Source organism: Muntiacus reevesi, chromosome 5 (genome assembly GCF_963930625.1).
Source record: "Muntiacus reevesi chromosome 5, mMunRee1.1, whole genome shotgun sequence".
In the NCBI taxonomy this organism is placed as follows: Eukaryota; Metazoa; Chordata; class Mammalia; order Artiodactyla; family Cervidae; genus Muntiacus; species Muntiacus reevesi.
Window position 1 is genome coordinate 115397719 of NC_089253.1, and position 13249 is coordinate 115410967.

The window sequence follows — 13249 nt, forward strand, 5'->3', positions numbered from 1 at the left end:
CACAGAGCCTACACCTTCAAGTCAATCATACGTATCCAACTATGTTGCCAATGTCAGAGACAGCCTGATTCCAATGCAGAAGAACATGCTTCAAGGGCAAGAAAGCTTTAGATGCTATTATTTCTAAGTGTTTTAAATGAGTTTTGCGCTTTTGTAGCAGATGGAGTTGAAATGTTGGCACTGATTAAAATTTAACAGTGTTTTAATATGACCTAGAACATTTACATAGTTTAAAAATCCAAGTGCTGATGTTCTTATAAACATTCCAAAATATTTCAAAGCACATATGAAATACAAAGAGACAACACTCATTCTCAAACTGACAATTTCATTGACTGCAACAATTTCCCTGCCAACAATCTATACATGTATTCCGTGAAAGATGGTGAAAAAGGGAGGAGGATGAATGCTTGGACAGTTTTCAAAACCACTCTCTTGCTCTGATCCTGAACATGCGGTATAGTTTGAGGTGCAGCCTCACAGAGTATGTGAAATCTTAAAATACATGTATTATTTCTTTTTGTCCCCTTTATAACTATTCAGCAAGTATTTATTAAATCCTTACTGGATAGACAGCAATATATTTAGTTAGGCATTATCAAAGAAAGAAAGAGAGGTAAATAAGGTATACTTTCTGCCCTCTAGGACAGGTTAACAATATATTTTAGGCAACTAAAGTGAAAATAAGACACAATCGAATGCTAAGTTTAAGTCAAAGAAAGGAAAGATGAGTATTACAGTTGAGGACATAGCTTTCAACTAACATCGTGAAGACTGGACTATATATAGGTAGGCAGGAAGAAAAAAGAAGAAAAAATTCACAGTTGAAGAAGCTAGAAAGAAAGCATGCTCTGAGTCTTGCACGCCTCTGTATATTGGCATTCCTTTAGCCTTCTGTGAGTAACCCTACTCATTTCTCATGTCTTTGCTTTACTTTCTTTAAAAAGCCTCTGGAGAGCCCCAAGTTAGGTACCCCTCTTACATGTTCTCATAATACTCTAGTGTACTTCCCTCACTGAAAACAGTTTCACATTGTATTGTAACTGCTATTTCCCACTAAATTATAAACTCTGAGAGGGTAGAGATGAAGTGTTTTATTCACCATTATATCTCCAGTGGTTATCATCACATTTGACATATAGCAGGAACTCAACAAAATCACTGCAGATGGTGACTGCAGCCATGAAATTAAAAGATGCTTACTCCTTGGAAGGAAGCCTATGAAAAAGCAGAGACATTACTTTGCCAACAAGTGTCATCTAGTCAAGGCTATGGTTTTTCCAGTAGCTATGTATGGATGTGAAAGTTGGACTATAAAGAAAGCTGAGCACAGAAGAATTGATGCTTTTGAACTGGGTGTTGGAGAAGACTCTTGAGAGTCCCTTGGACTGCAAGGAGATCCAACCAATCCATCCTAAAGGAAATCAGTCCTGGGTGTTCACTGGAAAGACTGATGTTGAAGCTGAAACTCCTTTACTTTGGCCACCTGATGCGAAGAGCTGACTCATTTGAAAAGACCCTGATGCTGGGAAAGATTGAGGGCAGGAGAAGGGGACAACAGAGGATAAGACGGTTGGATGGCATCACCAACTCAATGGACATGAGTTTGGGTAAATTCCGGGAGTTAGTGATGGACAGGGAGGCCTGGTGTGCTGTGGTCCATAGGGTCACAAAGAGTTGGACGACTGAGCGACTGAACTGAACTGAACTGAGGAGCTCAACAAATATTTTCTGAATTAATGAATGAATGAAAAAATAGAAATAGAAAAGACCTGGAGAGAAATGGTGAGGAGGTAGGTCAATTAGAATAAATGGTCCCTACCTGTTTTTAAGATAATGTGAGTAGAGAGGTACCATTCATTCATTTATTCATTTTTTTCAACACATATTTATTGAGTATCTGCTGTCTCTAAAGTCACTATGATAAATGTCAAAAATACAAAATTAAATAAGATATAGTCACCAAGCTGGTATTTGACATATTATAGAGGCTTCCTTTTCAAAGACACATTATCTTCTGCCCAAGATTTAGACTATCTTTCCTATCTAAAATTGAGAGATGTCTATGCTACCGTATCAAAATACACAAAAATGTTAATATTTAGGAAAAAAAGAAGAAAAATACTTGGTATTTGAGGCATGTGAAAGCTTGTTGGAGGAGGCATAGAAATAGTATCAAAAACTGCCACACAGGGATTTCCCTGGTGGTTTAGTGGCTAAGACTCTGCACTCCCAATGCAGAGGGCCTGGGTTCAATCCCTGGTCAGGGAACTAGATACCACATGCCACAGCTAAGAGCTCGCATGCCACAGCTAAAGAGCCCACACTCCACAGCAAAGATAGAGGATCCTGCATGCTGCAGTTAAGACCCAGAGCAGGCAAATAAATAAACATTAAAAAAAATAAACCTACCATATAATATGGATGAATGCTATGGCAGAAAGGTTCAAGGCATTTAAAAGACACAGCAAAAGATATTTAAAAATATCACACAGTAGAGGTAAGCAAGGGAGCCTTCCAAGAGAAGATAATAACTCAGAATGAGTCAAAATTAAGCGAGGAATGGAAAAAAACGTCACTCCAGGTAGAGGGGTACATCCTGTGTAGAACATGACACCTTGTGTATCTTACGAGTTCACAGGGCTGCACCCAAGGAAGCATGCTGAGGTGCTGGGAACGATCTTTGCAGGCTTAGATAAAAAGTGCAAACATTATCCTAAAAATCTATGGGATGGTATTAAAGACTTATAAGCAAGAGAGTTATTAGCTTTAGAAAAATCACTTCTCTAAAGTACCCATTTAATGAATTATTCTGACAGCAGTGTCAACAATGAACTGGAGGAAAATCAGATTAGAGGCAAGTATAATATGTATTAAAAAGGGGATAAAGAGAATAGTGTATGCCTTTAAACTTACAGGTAACTTGGGATGCCTAAGTTTTTATTTGAAACAGTTGAAGGTTAGTTGTAATTAGCAGTGCCCAGAAGGTACTGGGTCAACTTGAAATAATTATTCTAGCTATATGTCATCTACAGGAGTCTTTGTCCTATTTTGGTGAAAAAAAAAATTGTTAACTTGAAAAATGTCAACAAAGACATGTTGATCAAAATCATGGACACCACAAAGCTAAGAGGTCCACACAATGTGTTAAATTTAACATTCTCTGAAATATAGATCACTATCCCCTATAGAAACTGGTGATGCACAAGGAAGCCTGGCGTGCTGCAGTCCATGGGGTCGCAAAGAGTCAGACATGACTGAGCGGCTGAACTGAACTGAAAGAAATTTTTAAAGCTATATAATAATGGCTACAAAGAAGACAAGAGAAGAGATGAGAAAAGATGGAAGACAGAAAACAGAATGAATCAGATACTACAGAGAGCTAAAGCAGGGATTGAAGAGTGGCACTGAAAACAGGGCTTTATGTGAAAACCTACATACCAGATTGATGAGGACAGTGATCCTCCTTCAACCGCGAGGCTCCCAGAATCCTGGTTGGCCTAATACTATATCCCTCAGTAAGAGACTGTAAAGTTCTTTTCTAAGAAAACCAAGTAGCCTAAAAGATAAGGCAGATAGACACTGACATTATCAGGTCTCCTAATAAAACATCTGTATCATTACCCAAATTGAAGGTCACCAAATGCCCAACTCAACAAATGAAAAATAAAATAAAATAAAATCCCACCCAAACAAATCACTGTGAAATTCTGGAACAGTCAGAGGGTCTGAGAAAAGCGCCTATAGGCCTCCAGCAAGCGGAAAGAAGGTGCGGGGGTGGGGGAGGTCAGGAACTGGAATTCAACATAGAAGACTGATGAAAGGAATTCCCAGGAAACAAGCGAAAGTGTGATGAGGGGAGCTATGCAGAAGACCAAGAGAACAAACCAATCCAGACTTGAGAAGAGCAAAGACGGAAACCAAGAGAGAAGACTTCGAGAAAACCACTGATCCAAAGTCTTGTCAGAGGCACCTGGCGGTACTGAGACGTTTTAAAGTTTTATCAAATGGTTTAGTAAAAAATGTAAAAAACAAGAAGGACAGGGACATAGGAAAAAATAAGAGGAGGGTGATGGGGCGAGAAGGAGGCCATTGATTAACCCTAAGGAAAAAAAGCAAATGCATACAAGGAAAGTCTGAAGATATTTCAACAGATTGAAATTTTGGCCAAATTTAAGCAAAATAAAACTAGAAGAAACAAACAAAAAAACAATACCAACTGGAAAGACAACACACTGTCTTGAAATAACTAAAAACTGGTTATTGGAGAGGGCAGTACTAAGGACCAAAGCAGAAGTACTTGGCTCAAGAGAAAAAAAAAAGACTTTCTAAGAGTTTCAATTGTGTAAAATGGAATGAGTGATTGAGACATTAAGTAGCTCAGTCTTTATTCACCCTTCTTTATAGTCCCTTCCATGTTGTTTTAGAATTTACATACTGACCTGCGTCTCTCCTGCTAGACTAAAAAGAAGAAACAAGTCAATACAGCACCCAACACAGTGCCTGTCACATGGTGGCATTCAAAAGAAGTTTGTTAAGTTAACAAATAAAACACCCTAAACCGGAACAGCCCTTCAGTGGGGCGCTGGAGATGGGCCACCAGATCTGTAACTCACTGGGTCAGATGACCTTAAAGTCCTTTCTAATCCCGAGCTTGTATGTGCCAAGCCATTAGGAGGTAAAATGAAACTAGCTCCTTTATTCCAGAATTATTTAGGTTATCATATTATAAAACTGCCCATACAAATCTATCCCTAAAAATATATTAGATAAGCATACTTTAAATACAGAAAGCATGAGTCCTTTAGAACAAAAAATACTCTATTAATCTAATATATTAACATTAATATCACAGATAAAGGGCTTTGCAAGTATAGACTTCATTTTTATATATTCAATTATAGTTAAGACGTATATTCCCAGAAACAGAATAAGATATTAAAGTATTGAACATAATGAAACAACCAAAAGGCATGTGTGTGTGTTTATCAAACATGTGGCTGTCCCTTGTTTTAAAAAACAGGTATATTAGACACCGTTCCTGCAAGATGATATTCCTAGTTATAATCAAAGTCTATTTTGATTTCATGTATAAAAACTGTGACTAAACTACATGCCCTTCAACAACATGCATAAATTAGCTTGTGCTTATTAATGTTATCAGCACAATCCAACTCTACTGTTAACCATTCCTTAGCTTCTTGAAGCAGTTTTAGGTTCACAACAAAATTGAACAGAAAGTACAAAGTTTCCATACATTCCTCCTGCCCCCAAACACCCTACAAGCTCCACCATCATGAACATCTTGCAGCAGAGTGGTACATTTGTTGAAACTGATGAACCTACAATGACACATTATTATCACCCAAAGATCACAATTTAAGAGTTCACTCTTGATATTTCAATGGTTTTTGACAAACGTGCAACATGTACCCACCACTGTACCAAGCAGAATAGTTTCCCTGCCCCCCAAAATTCTGTCTCTACCTATTCATCCTTTCTTCCTCCTCCTAATCCCTTGTAATCACTAATCATTTTACTATCTCCCTGATTTTTTGCCTTTTCCAGAATGTCATATAGTTACAATCGTACAACATGTACTCTTTTCAGATTTGTATCTTTTACTTGTTTGGGCTTCCCAGGTGGCACTAGCGGTGAACAACCCACCTGCCAATGCAGGAGAAGAGACGCAGGTTCAGTCCCTGGGTCAGGAAGATCCTCTGGAGGAGGAAATGGCAACCCACTCCAGTTATCTTTGCCTGGCGTCCCAAGGACAGAGAACCTAGAGGGCTACAGTCCACAGGGTTGCAAAGAGTCAGACACGACTGAAGCGACGTCGCACACACACAGGCAGCATGCACATCTTTCACTCAGAGATAGGCATTTAAAGTTCCTCCATGTCTTCATGGTTTGACAGCTCATTTCTTTTAAGCACTGAATAATTTTCCATTGTCTAGATGTAGTGTACCACAGTTTATCCATCCCATGAAGGGCATCTGGTTGTTTCCAACTTTTGACAATTATAAATAAAGCTGTTATAAACATACACATAAACATGAATAAACATACACATGTAGACTTTTGTGTGGATATTAGGTTTTCAACTCATTTGAGTAAATAACTAATAAGCACAATTGCTGGATTATATAGTAAACATATGTTTAGTTTGGTAAGAATCTGTCAAATGTCTTCCAAAGTGGCTGCACCGTTTTGCACTCCCAGCCAGCAATGAATGAAAGTCCCTATTGTTTCACATCCTTGCCAGCATTTGTTGTTGTGTTTCAGATTTTGGCCATTCCAATGGCTTCTCTGGTGACTCAGCAGTAAAGAATCCGCCTGTAATTCAGGAGACGCAGCTTTGGTCACTGGGTCGGGTCCGCAAGATCCCCTAGAGAAGAAAATGGCAGCCCACTCCAGTATTCTTGCCTTGGAAATCCCATGGACAGAGTAACCTGGCAAGCTACAGTCCACAGGGTCACCAAGAGTCCCACATGACTGGGCAACTCAACAAGAAGAAGTACCTAGTGGTATTTCACTGCTGTTTTAGTTTACATTTCCCTGATGATGCATGATGTGCAGTATCTTTTCATATACTGACTTGCCATATGTATATTTCATTTGGTGAGGTTCCTATTAAGTCTTCAGCCCATTTTTTAATTGGGTTGTTCATTTTCTTATTGCTAGGTTTTAAGAGCGCTTTGTATATTCTGGATAACATTCCTTATGATATAAGCTTTTACAAATATTTTTTCCCAGTCTATAACTTGTCTTCATTATCTTGACAGTGTTTTTCACAGAGGAGAAGTTTTTAATTTTGATGATGTCCAGCTTATTGAATATTTTTTTCATGGATCATATCTTTGGTGTTATATCTAAAAAGTCACTGCCATACCCAAGGTTGTTTAGATTTTCTTCTATGCTATAAGATTTTTATACCTTTGTGTTTTTCTTTAGGTCTATGATCCACTTTGAGTTTATTTTTTTTCAATGATGTGTCTGTGTCTAGGGCCCCTTTAAGGTCTGCGTCTAGGGCCCCTTTCTTCATGTGAATGTCCACTGGATTTGGTGTTTCAGTACCATCTCTTGATGCAACTATCTTTCCTCCATGGTACTGCCTTTGCTCCTTTATCAAAGACCACTAGACTACACTCATGTAAATCTATTTCTCAACTCCATTCTGTTCCATTTATCTGTCTATTCTTTCACCAATCCCACACCACTGTCTTGATTTCTATAGCTTCACAGAAAGTCTTAAATTCAGGTAGAATTACTTCTCTGAATTTGTTCTTTTCCTTCAATATTGTGTTAGATTTTCTGGAACTTCTGTTCCTCTATAAAAACTTTAGAATCACTTTCTCAATATCCACAAAATAACTTGCTGTGATTCTGACTGAGATTGTACTAAATGTATAAATCAAGCAGGGAAGAACTGACATCTTGACAATAACGAATCATCCTACATATGAACATGGAATATCCCGCCGTTTATTTAGCTCTTCTTTAATTTTTTCATCAGAGGTTTATAGTTTTCCTCATATAAGGTTGCATACATTCTGTTAGATTTATATCTAAGTATTTCATTTTTTTCGAAGCGCTGATATAAGTGATATTGAGTTTTTAAATTCCCCTTGTTCACTGCTGGTATATAAGAAATGACTGACTTTATACATTAACCATGTATCTCGCAGCCGTCCTATAATAGTTTAATACTTTCAGGAGATTTGTTTGGTGCATTTTTCATAGAGACAACCATGTCACCTTCAAATGAAGTTTTCTTTCTTCATTTCCAATTTTCGTGTCTTTGTTTCCTTTCCTTACCTTACTGCAATGGTGAGAACTTTCAGTAGGATGCTAAAAAGGAGGGATGAGAGAGGACAACCTTGCCTTGATCATGATCCGAGAGGAAAACGTCAAGATTCTCAGCATGAAGGATGATGCAAACTATAGGAGTTCTATAAAAGTTCTTTATCAAGCTGAGGTATTTTCTCTCGATTCCTAATTTGCTGAGAGTTTTTATCATAAATGGGTATTAGATTATGCCACATGCATTTCCATAGTCAATTGAGAGGATGATGTGATTTTTCTTCTTTAGCCTGTAGATATGCTGGATAACATTAATTGACTTTGAACTGTCAAACCAGACTTGCACACAATGGGATAAAGACCACTTGGTCATAGTACATAGCTCTTTCTATACATTATTAGATTCAAATTCCTAATGTTTTTGTTAGGCTTTTTATATCTATGTTTATGAGAGATACTGGTCTATAGCTTTCATTTCTAGTAATATCTTTATTTCTGTTAAGCTAACACTGGTCTCAGAGATTGAGTTAGAAAGTATTACCACTGCTTCTATCTTCTGGAAGAAATTATAGAATTGGTTCAATCTCTTCCCTAAATGTTTGGTGGGATTCACCAGTGAATCCATCTAGGCCTGATGCTTTCTATTTTACAAGCTTATTAAACATTGGTTCACTTTTTAAATAGATATAGACCTACTCAGATTGAATATTTCTTGTGTGAGTTTCAGCAGACTATGTCTTTCAAGGAATTGGTCCATTTCATCTAGATGTTCAATTTTATGTAGACAGCACTGTTCACTGTATTCCCTTTTACCCTTTTAAGGTTTATGCCTAAAGTCATGTTCTCTCTTACACCTCTGATCTTAGAAATGTGTCTTTTCTCTTTTTTTATTAGTTAACCTAGATAAAAGCTTACTAACATTTTAACAGAACGAGGTTTGGGTTTTGTTCATTTTCTTTTTTGATTTCCTGTTTTCAATTCTTATGATTTCTGCCTTAATTTTTATTATTTCTTTTCTTCTGCTTGTGCATGCCCACTAAGTCACTTCAGTCACATCTGACTGTTTGCAACCCCGTTGACTGTAGCTCGCCAGGCTGCTCTGCCCGTGGGATTCTCCAGGCAAGAATACTGGAGTGGGTTGCCATGCCCTCCTCCAGGGAATCTTTCTGACCTGGGGTTCGAACTCATGTCTCACACATCTCCTGCACTGGCAGGAGGGTTCTTTACCACTAGTGTCATCTGGGAAGAGCCAGTGCTAGTCACTCAGTCGTGTCCAACACTTTGCGACCCCACGGACTGTAACCCGCCAAGCTGCTCTGTCCACAGAATTCTCCAAGCAAGAATAATGGAGCAGGTAGCTATTCCCTTCTCCAGGGGATCTTCCCAACCCAAGGATCGAACCTGGGTCTCTTGCACTGCATGTGGATTCCTGAATCCACGCCTGGTGGACTACAGTTTATGGGGTCGCAAAGAGTCGGACACGATTGGGCAACTCTATATTTATTTTGCTCTTCTTTTGCTCATTTCCTAGGATGGAAACTTAGATAATTGATTTTAGATCTTTCTTCAATTTTAATATATGCATTCAGTGCTGTCAATTTCCTTCTAAGCACCACTTTCACTAGATCTCACAAATGTAAAATTGTTTATTTCTCCTTTCAGTTTTATCAGTTTTTTGTATGTGCGTATCAGTATACTACTAATAATATACCAAACTTATATTTGGTGAATACATGTCTAGGACTGCTACATGTTCTTGATTAACTCTTTTATCATTATATAATTTTCCTGTCTCCGGTTAATTTTCTTTACTCTGAAGCCAATTTTTACATTTTCTGTTTGTTCTCTTTTTTGTTTCTGTTTTTTCTTGCCTTCTTGCGGGTTACTTGAATGCTTTTCAGAATTACATTTGGTTTATCTAGAGTTTTTTTGGTGTATCTCTCTCTACGTCTACCTTTTTTCCTGCTTACTCCAGCCATCAGATACAAATAACATCACTGCCTACTGGTGTCATCACTTTACCATTTCAAACCAAGTGCCAAAATCTTACATTCCTTTATACTCCTTCATTTATAATTATCGTAAATATTTTCTCTTTACACTTAGAACTACATCAGATACGCATGAAGCAGGGCAGCCAGGGCTGGTGCTCTGTAACAAGAAGGGACGGGGCAGGGAGGAGCGGGAGGATGGGGAGACACATGTATACCTGTGGCCTATTCATGTTGATGTATGGCAAAAGCCATCACAATACTGTAATTATCCTCCAATTAAAATAAACAAATGATTTAAAAAAAAAAAAAAGAACTACATCAGACAGTATAGTTTTTGTTCAACCATAAAACAGCTTAGAATACTCAAGGGAAAGGAAAACATCCACTCGTGTTTCACTCTTTTGTTCTTTCTTCCTTCTTAATACTTTAGAATTCCTGCTTTTAGTATTTCCTTTCTGCTTAGAGAACTTACTGAAGCTATTCTCTGACAGTAGGTTAGCAGGTGACAAATTCCCTTAGTGCTGCTTCGTCCTTGTCTTCAGTCTTCCGAAGGGCCGATCCCCCCTCACTCTTTAGCGGCGTTTTCACAGGACAGAGGGACTGGGTTGACAGTTCTTCAGCACTCGTGTGTGCCATGTCCCACAGCCTCGATGACTTCTGCTCAGAAATCCACTGCCGTTTGAACTGCTTCTCCTCAACAAGTACAGGGCTGCTTTCCTTGCACCACTTTAAAATGAAAGATTTCCCGATCCCAACTAAAGAACAGAAAGTCACTTATTCCCCTTTGACTTCTAGACCAAGACACAGCTATGTAATTACTGTCCCTCTGGGTAAGGACATCTGAGTGTCTTGAACCATATACTAGATAGCAGTCTCACATTATACCAGTAGGTGTCACTCTATATATGATATATTAAAAGTCATTAAAGTCTCAATTTCATCCCTTCAACAAATATTGACTAAGTGTCCATTATGTGCCAGGCATGATTCTGGGTGCTGAGATTATAAAGGTGAACAAGAAAGACATGATCTTATTTTCATGAAGCTTACAGTCTAGATATTAAGGAACAAATCTACTTTACTTGTTTTCATTATAAAAGTCTGTCAGATTCTATTCCAAAGGAAATTTTATTTTCCTAAGTTATTAGAGAATAACACTTAAAATAGCTCTTACAGAACATATCATAATGAAACAGAATTAGAGAATCTGTGTTTAGTACAGGTGAGTGGCTCAGTGGTAGAAAAAAAAAAAATCCACCCGCCAGTGCAGAAGACATGGGTTCAAGCCTGGGGTCAGGAAGATCCCTGGGAGGAGGAAATGGTAACCCATTCCAGTATTCTTGCCTGGGAAATCCCATGGACAGAGGAGCCTATGGGCTACAGTCCACGGGGTAGCAAAAGAGTTGGACACAACTTCGCAACTAAACAACAACAGGTGAGATGAATGTATCCAGTATATTTCCTAGAATTGACACAACACTTCTCTTCCAAACTTTTAAGTTTCTAAAACCCAAATTTTAGGTATCCTTCATTACAATGGAGAAGAATTAATCTTAAAAAAAATTCAAAGTTTAAAAAAATCTATTCATGTTTTTACAATAGAGACTATTACAAATTTTTAAAGATTATTTGCAAAGTTTATTAATTCCAAAGTACAGATATCTTTATTTCTACTTAGAAAAGTTAAAACACCCCCTTCTAAACACCAACATACTCCCCCAGTTAACAGAACAAAGATAAAAGTGAATTATCATTCTCAGCCTAGACTGTAGGGATTCCTCCACTGCCAACATCCTTATTTGGATAAACATGTGAGACCCATAGCTATTACCAGGACTTACAGGTGACCCATGATTAGAGTCGAGCAATGAAAGGTCATATTTTGTCAAAATAAACAGATCTAAGAGAGGGAGCAGACCCGGTACCTCAAAAAAGCATATTTGCCTGCACAGAAATCCAAGAACTTTTAATTAATCCAAGAACTATTTAACTGCTATTTTACTTCTCTGAATTCTCAAACAGAATGTTCTCTAATCTGGGAAGGCTAGAAAAAATATGGTTAAGGAAATATTTCAGTATCAAAGGTTCTATTGCTTAGAATTCTTTAACTTCAAAATTCAGTCAAATAAATTTCTCTGAGACAAAGTGATGCTGATAAGAATTTAAAAAGACCACAACAGCTTCATGTAATATCTAACCTAATATTCCTTTTGAAATACCTCAAACTCTTAGTTACTATTCAAATTACTTGAAATATATTCCACATTGTTCAATTTTGGCTTAGAATCACACACACACTTTAGAACACAAGAAGCAGTGAATGAATGTGAAGTTATAAACACACACTAAGGGGCTTCATAAAGGATGACTGACGTTAAGATTAAATTAACTTATATCTAATATTAAGGCATTTTCTTTCACTTTGAAAGGTATTAAAACAGTGGTGGTTGACCAAAAATATTTAAAACTGGCTTACTGGGTATGATTTTTCAATCACATTTGTAAACTTTCTGACTCCCCAGTACTGTTGTTCGGCATATCTGAGATGTCACCAAATGTGCGGAAACTGGATGGCAGAGACATCTGCTATCGCAGTACTTGTATTTCAAATATAAAAATGTGTGTGTGTAAAAGGGGATTTAGTGTACAGGAAGAAGTCACAGCTCTTGGTGGTTTGAATTCCAGTACTACCTTAAATAGTTTTATGTGACTTCTGGGGCAAGTTACTTCAACTGTTCTAAACCACTTTTCCACCAAGATGCAAATAACAGGGTTGACAAAGGATTACGTTGTTTACATTGTAAACATACATAAAACATTGTATTATGTTGTTTATATTACATAAAATGCCTAATACATGGTCTGATACATAGTAGGTACTCAAGAAACAGTATTTATTAGGAGAGCACCATTCTTTTTGACCACTAGACTGACTACACCAGTTAATGCTGAACAACTACTAACTCACTAGTTTTTGTAACTAACACACGGTGTATCTTTACCTGCTATAACAGGTTTATAAAATCAAACTCCTTACTAGACTGAATGCCAATAAATAAGCACCTTCTCCTTTAACATAACATATTTTGCATGACCTTACATGAATTGCTTAGATAAAAGCTTTTTCTTTTCTGCTTTTGTTATTTTAAAGTGCAGATGCATTTGAGTCATTTTCTCCTTTTGTTTCATATCCTTAAGATCCAAAGCTTCAAAGACATAATGTCAGCATGCAGTCGATTTATTACTGAACTCTTGAAGAGACACTGAAGAATTACCTTGTCAATCACCCCAAGGACTCTGAAGGCCTTCAGCTCCTCGGCAGGGCTCCTTAGGTTCCAAGGGGGCCTTGAACTTAGTGATCCTGGAGGCTAATGGAAGATATCAAAGATTACACATCAATCAGGGAGGTACTTGAAGGAAGACTGCCTGCTGAAGCAAATGCCAGGCCAAAG

At 37.6% G+C, this 13249-nt stretch overlaps 1 protein-coding gene and 1 non-coding gene across 4 annotated transcripts in view; one reads left to right on the top strand and one right to left on the bottom strand.

The window, feature by feature from the left end:
* The window catches only part of RPS6KC1 (ribosomal protein S6 kinase C1), a 195389-nt gene that overhangs the window by 58627 nt on the left and 123513 nt on the right, over positions 1–13249 (bottom strand). For 2 of the 3 annotated variants that reach the window (XM_065936225.1, XM_065936223.1), the window contains one exon: positions 13073–13165. The exons of the other annotated variant lie outside the window; for it this stretch is intronic. In XM_065936225.1, coding sequence (XP_065792297.1) covers positions 13073–13165 — 93 coding nt within the window. The remainder of the gene's footprint in view (positions 1–13072; positions 13166–13249) is intronic. 3 annotated transcript variants of the gene reach the window in all.
* TRNAG-CCC (transfer RNA glycine (anticodon CCC)) lies at positions 2199–2271 on the top strand. The gene has a single exon. It is a non-coding gene; the product is annotated as a tRNA-Gly (tRNA).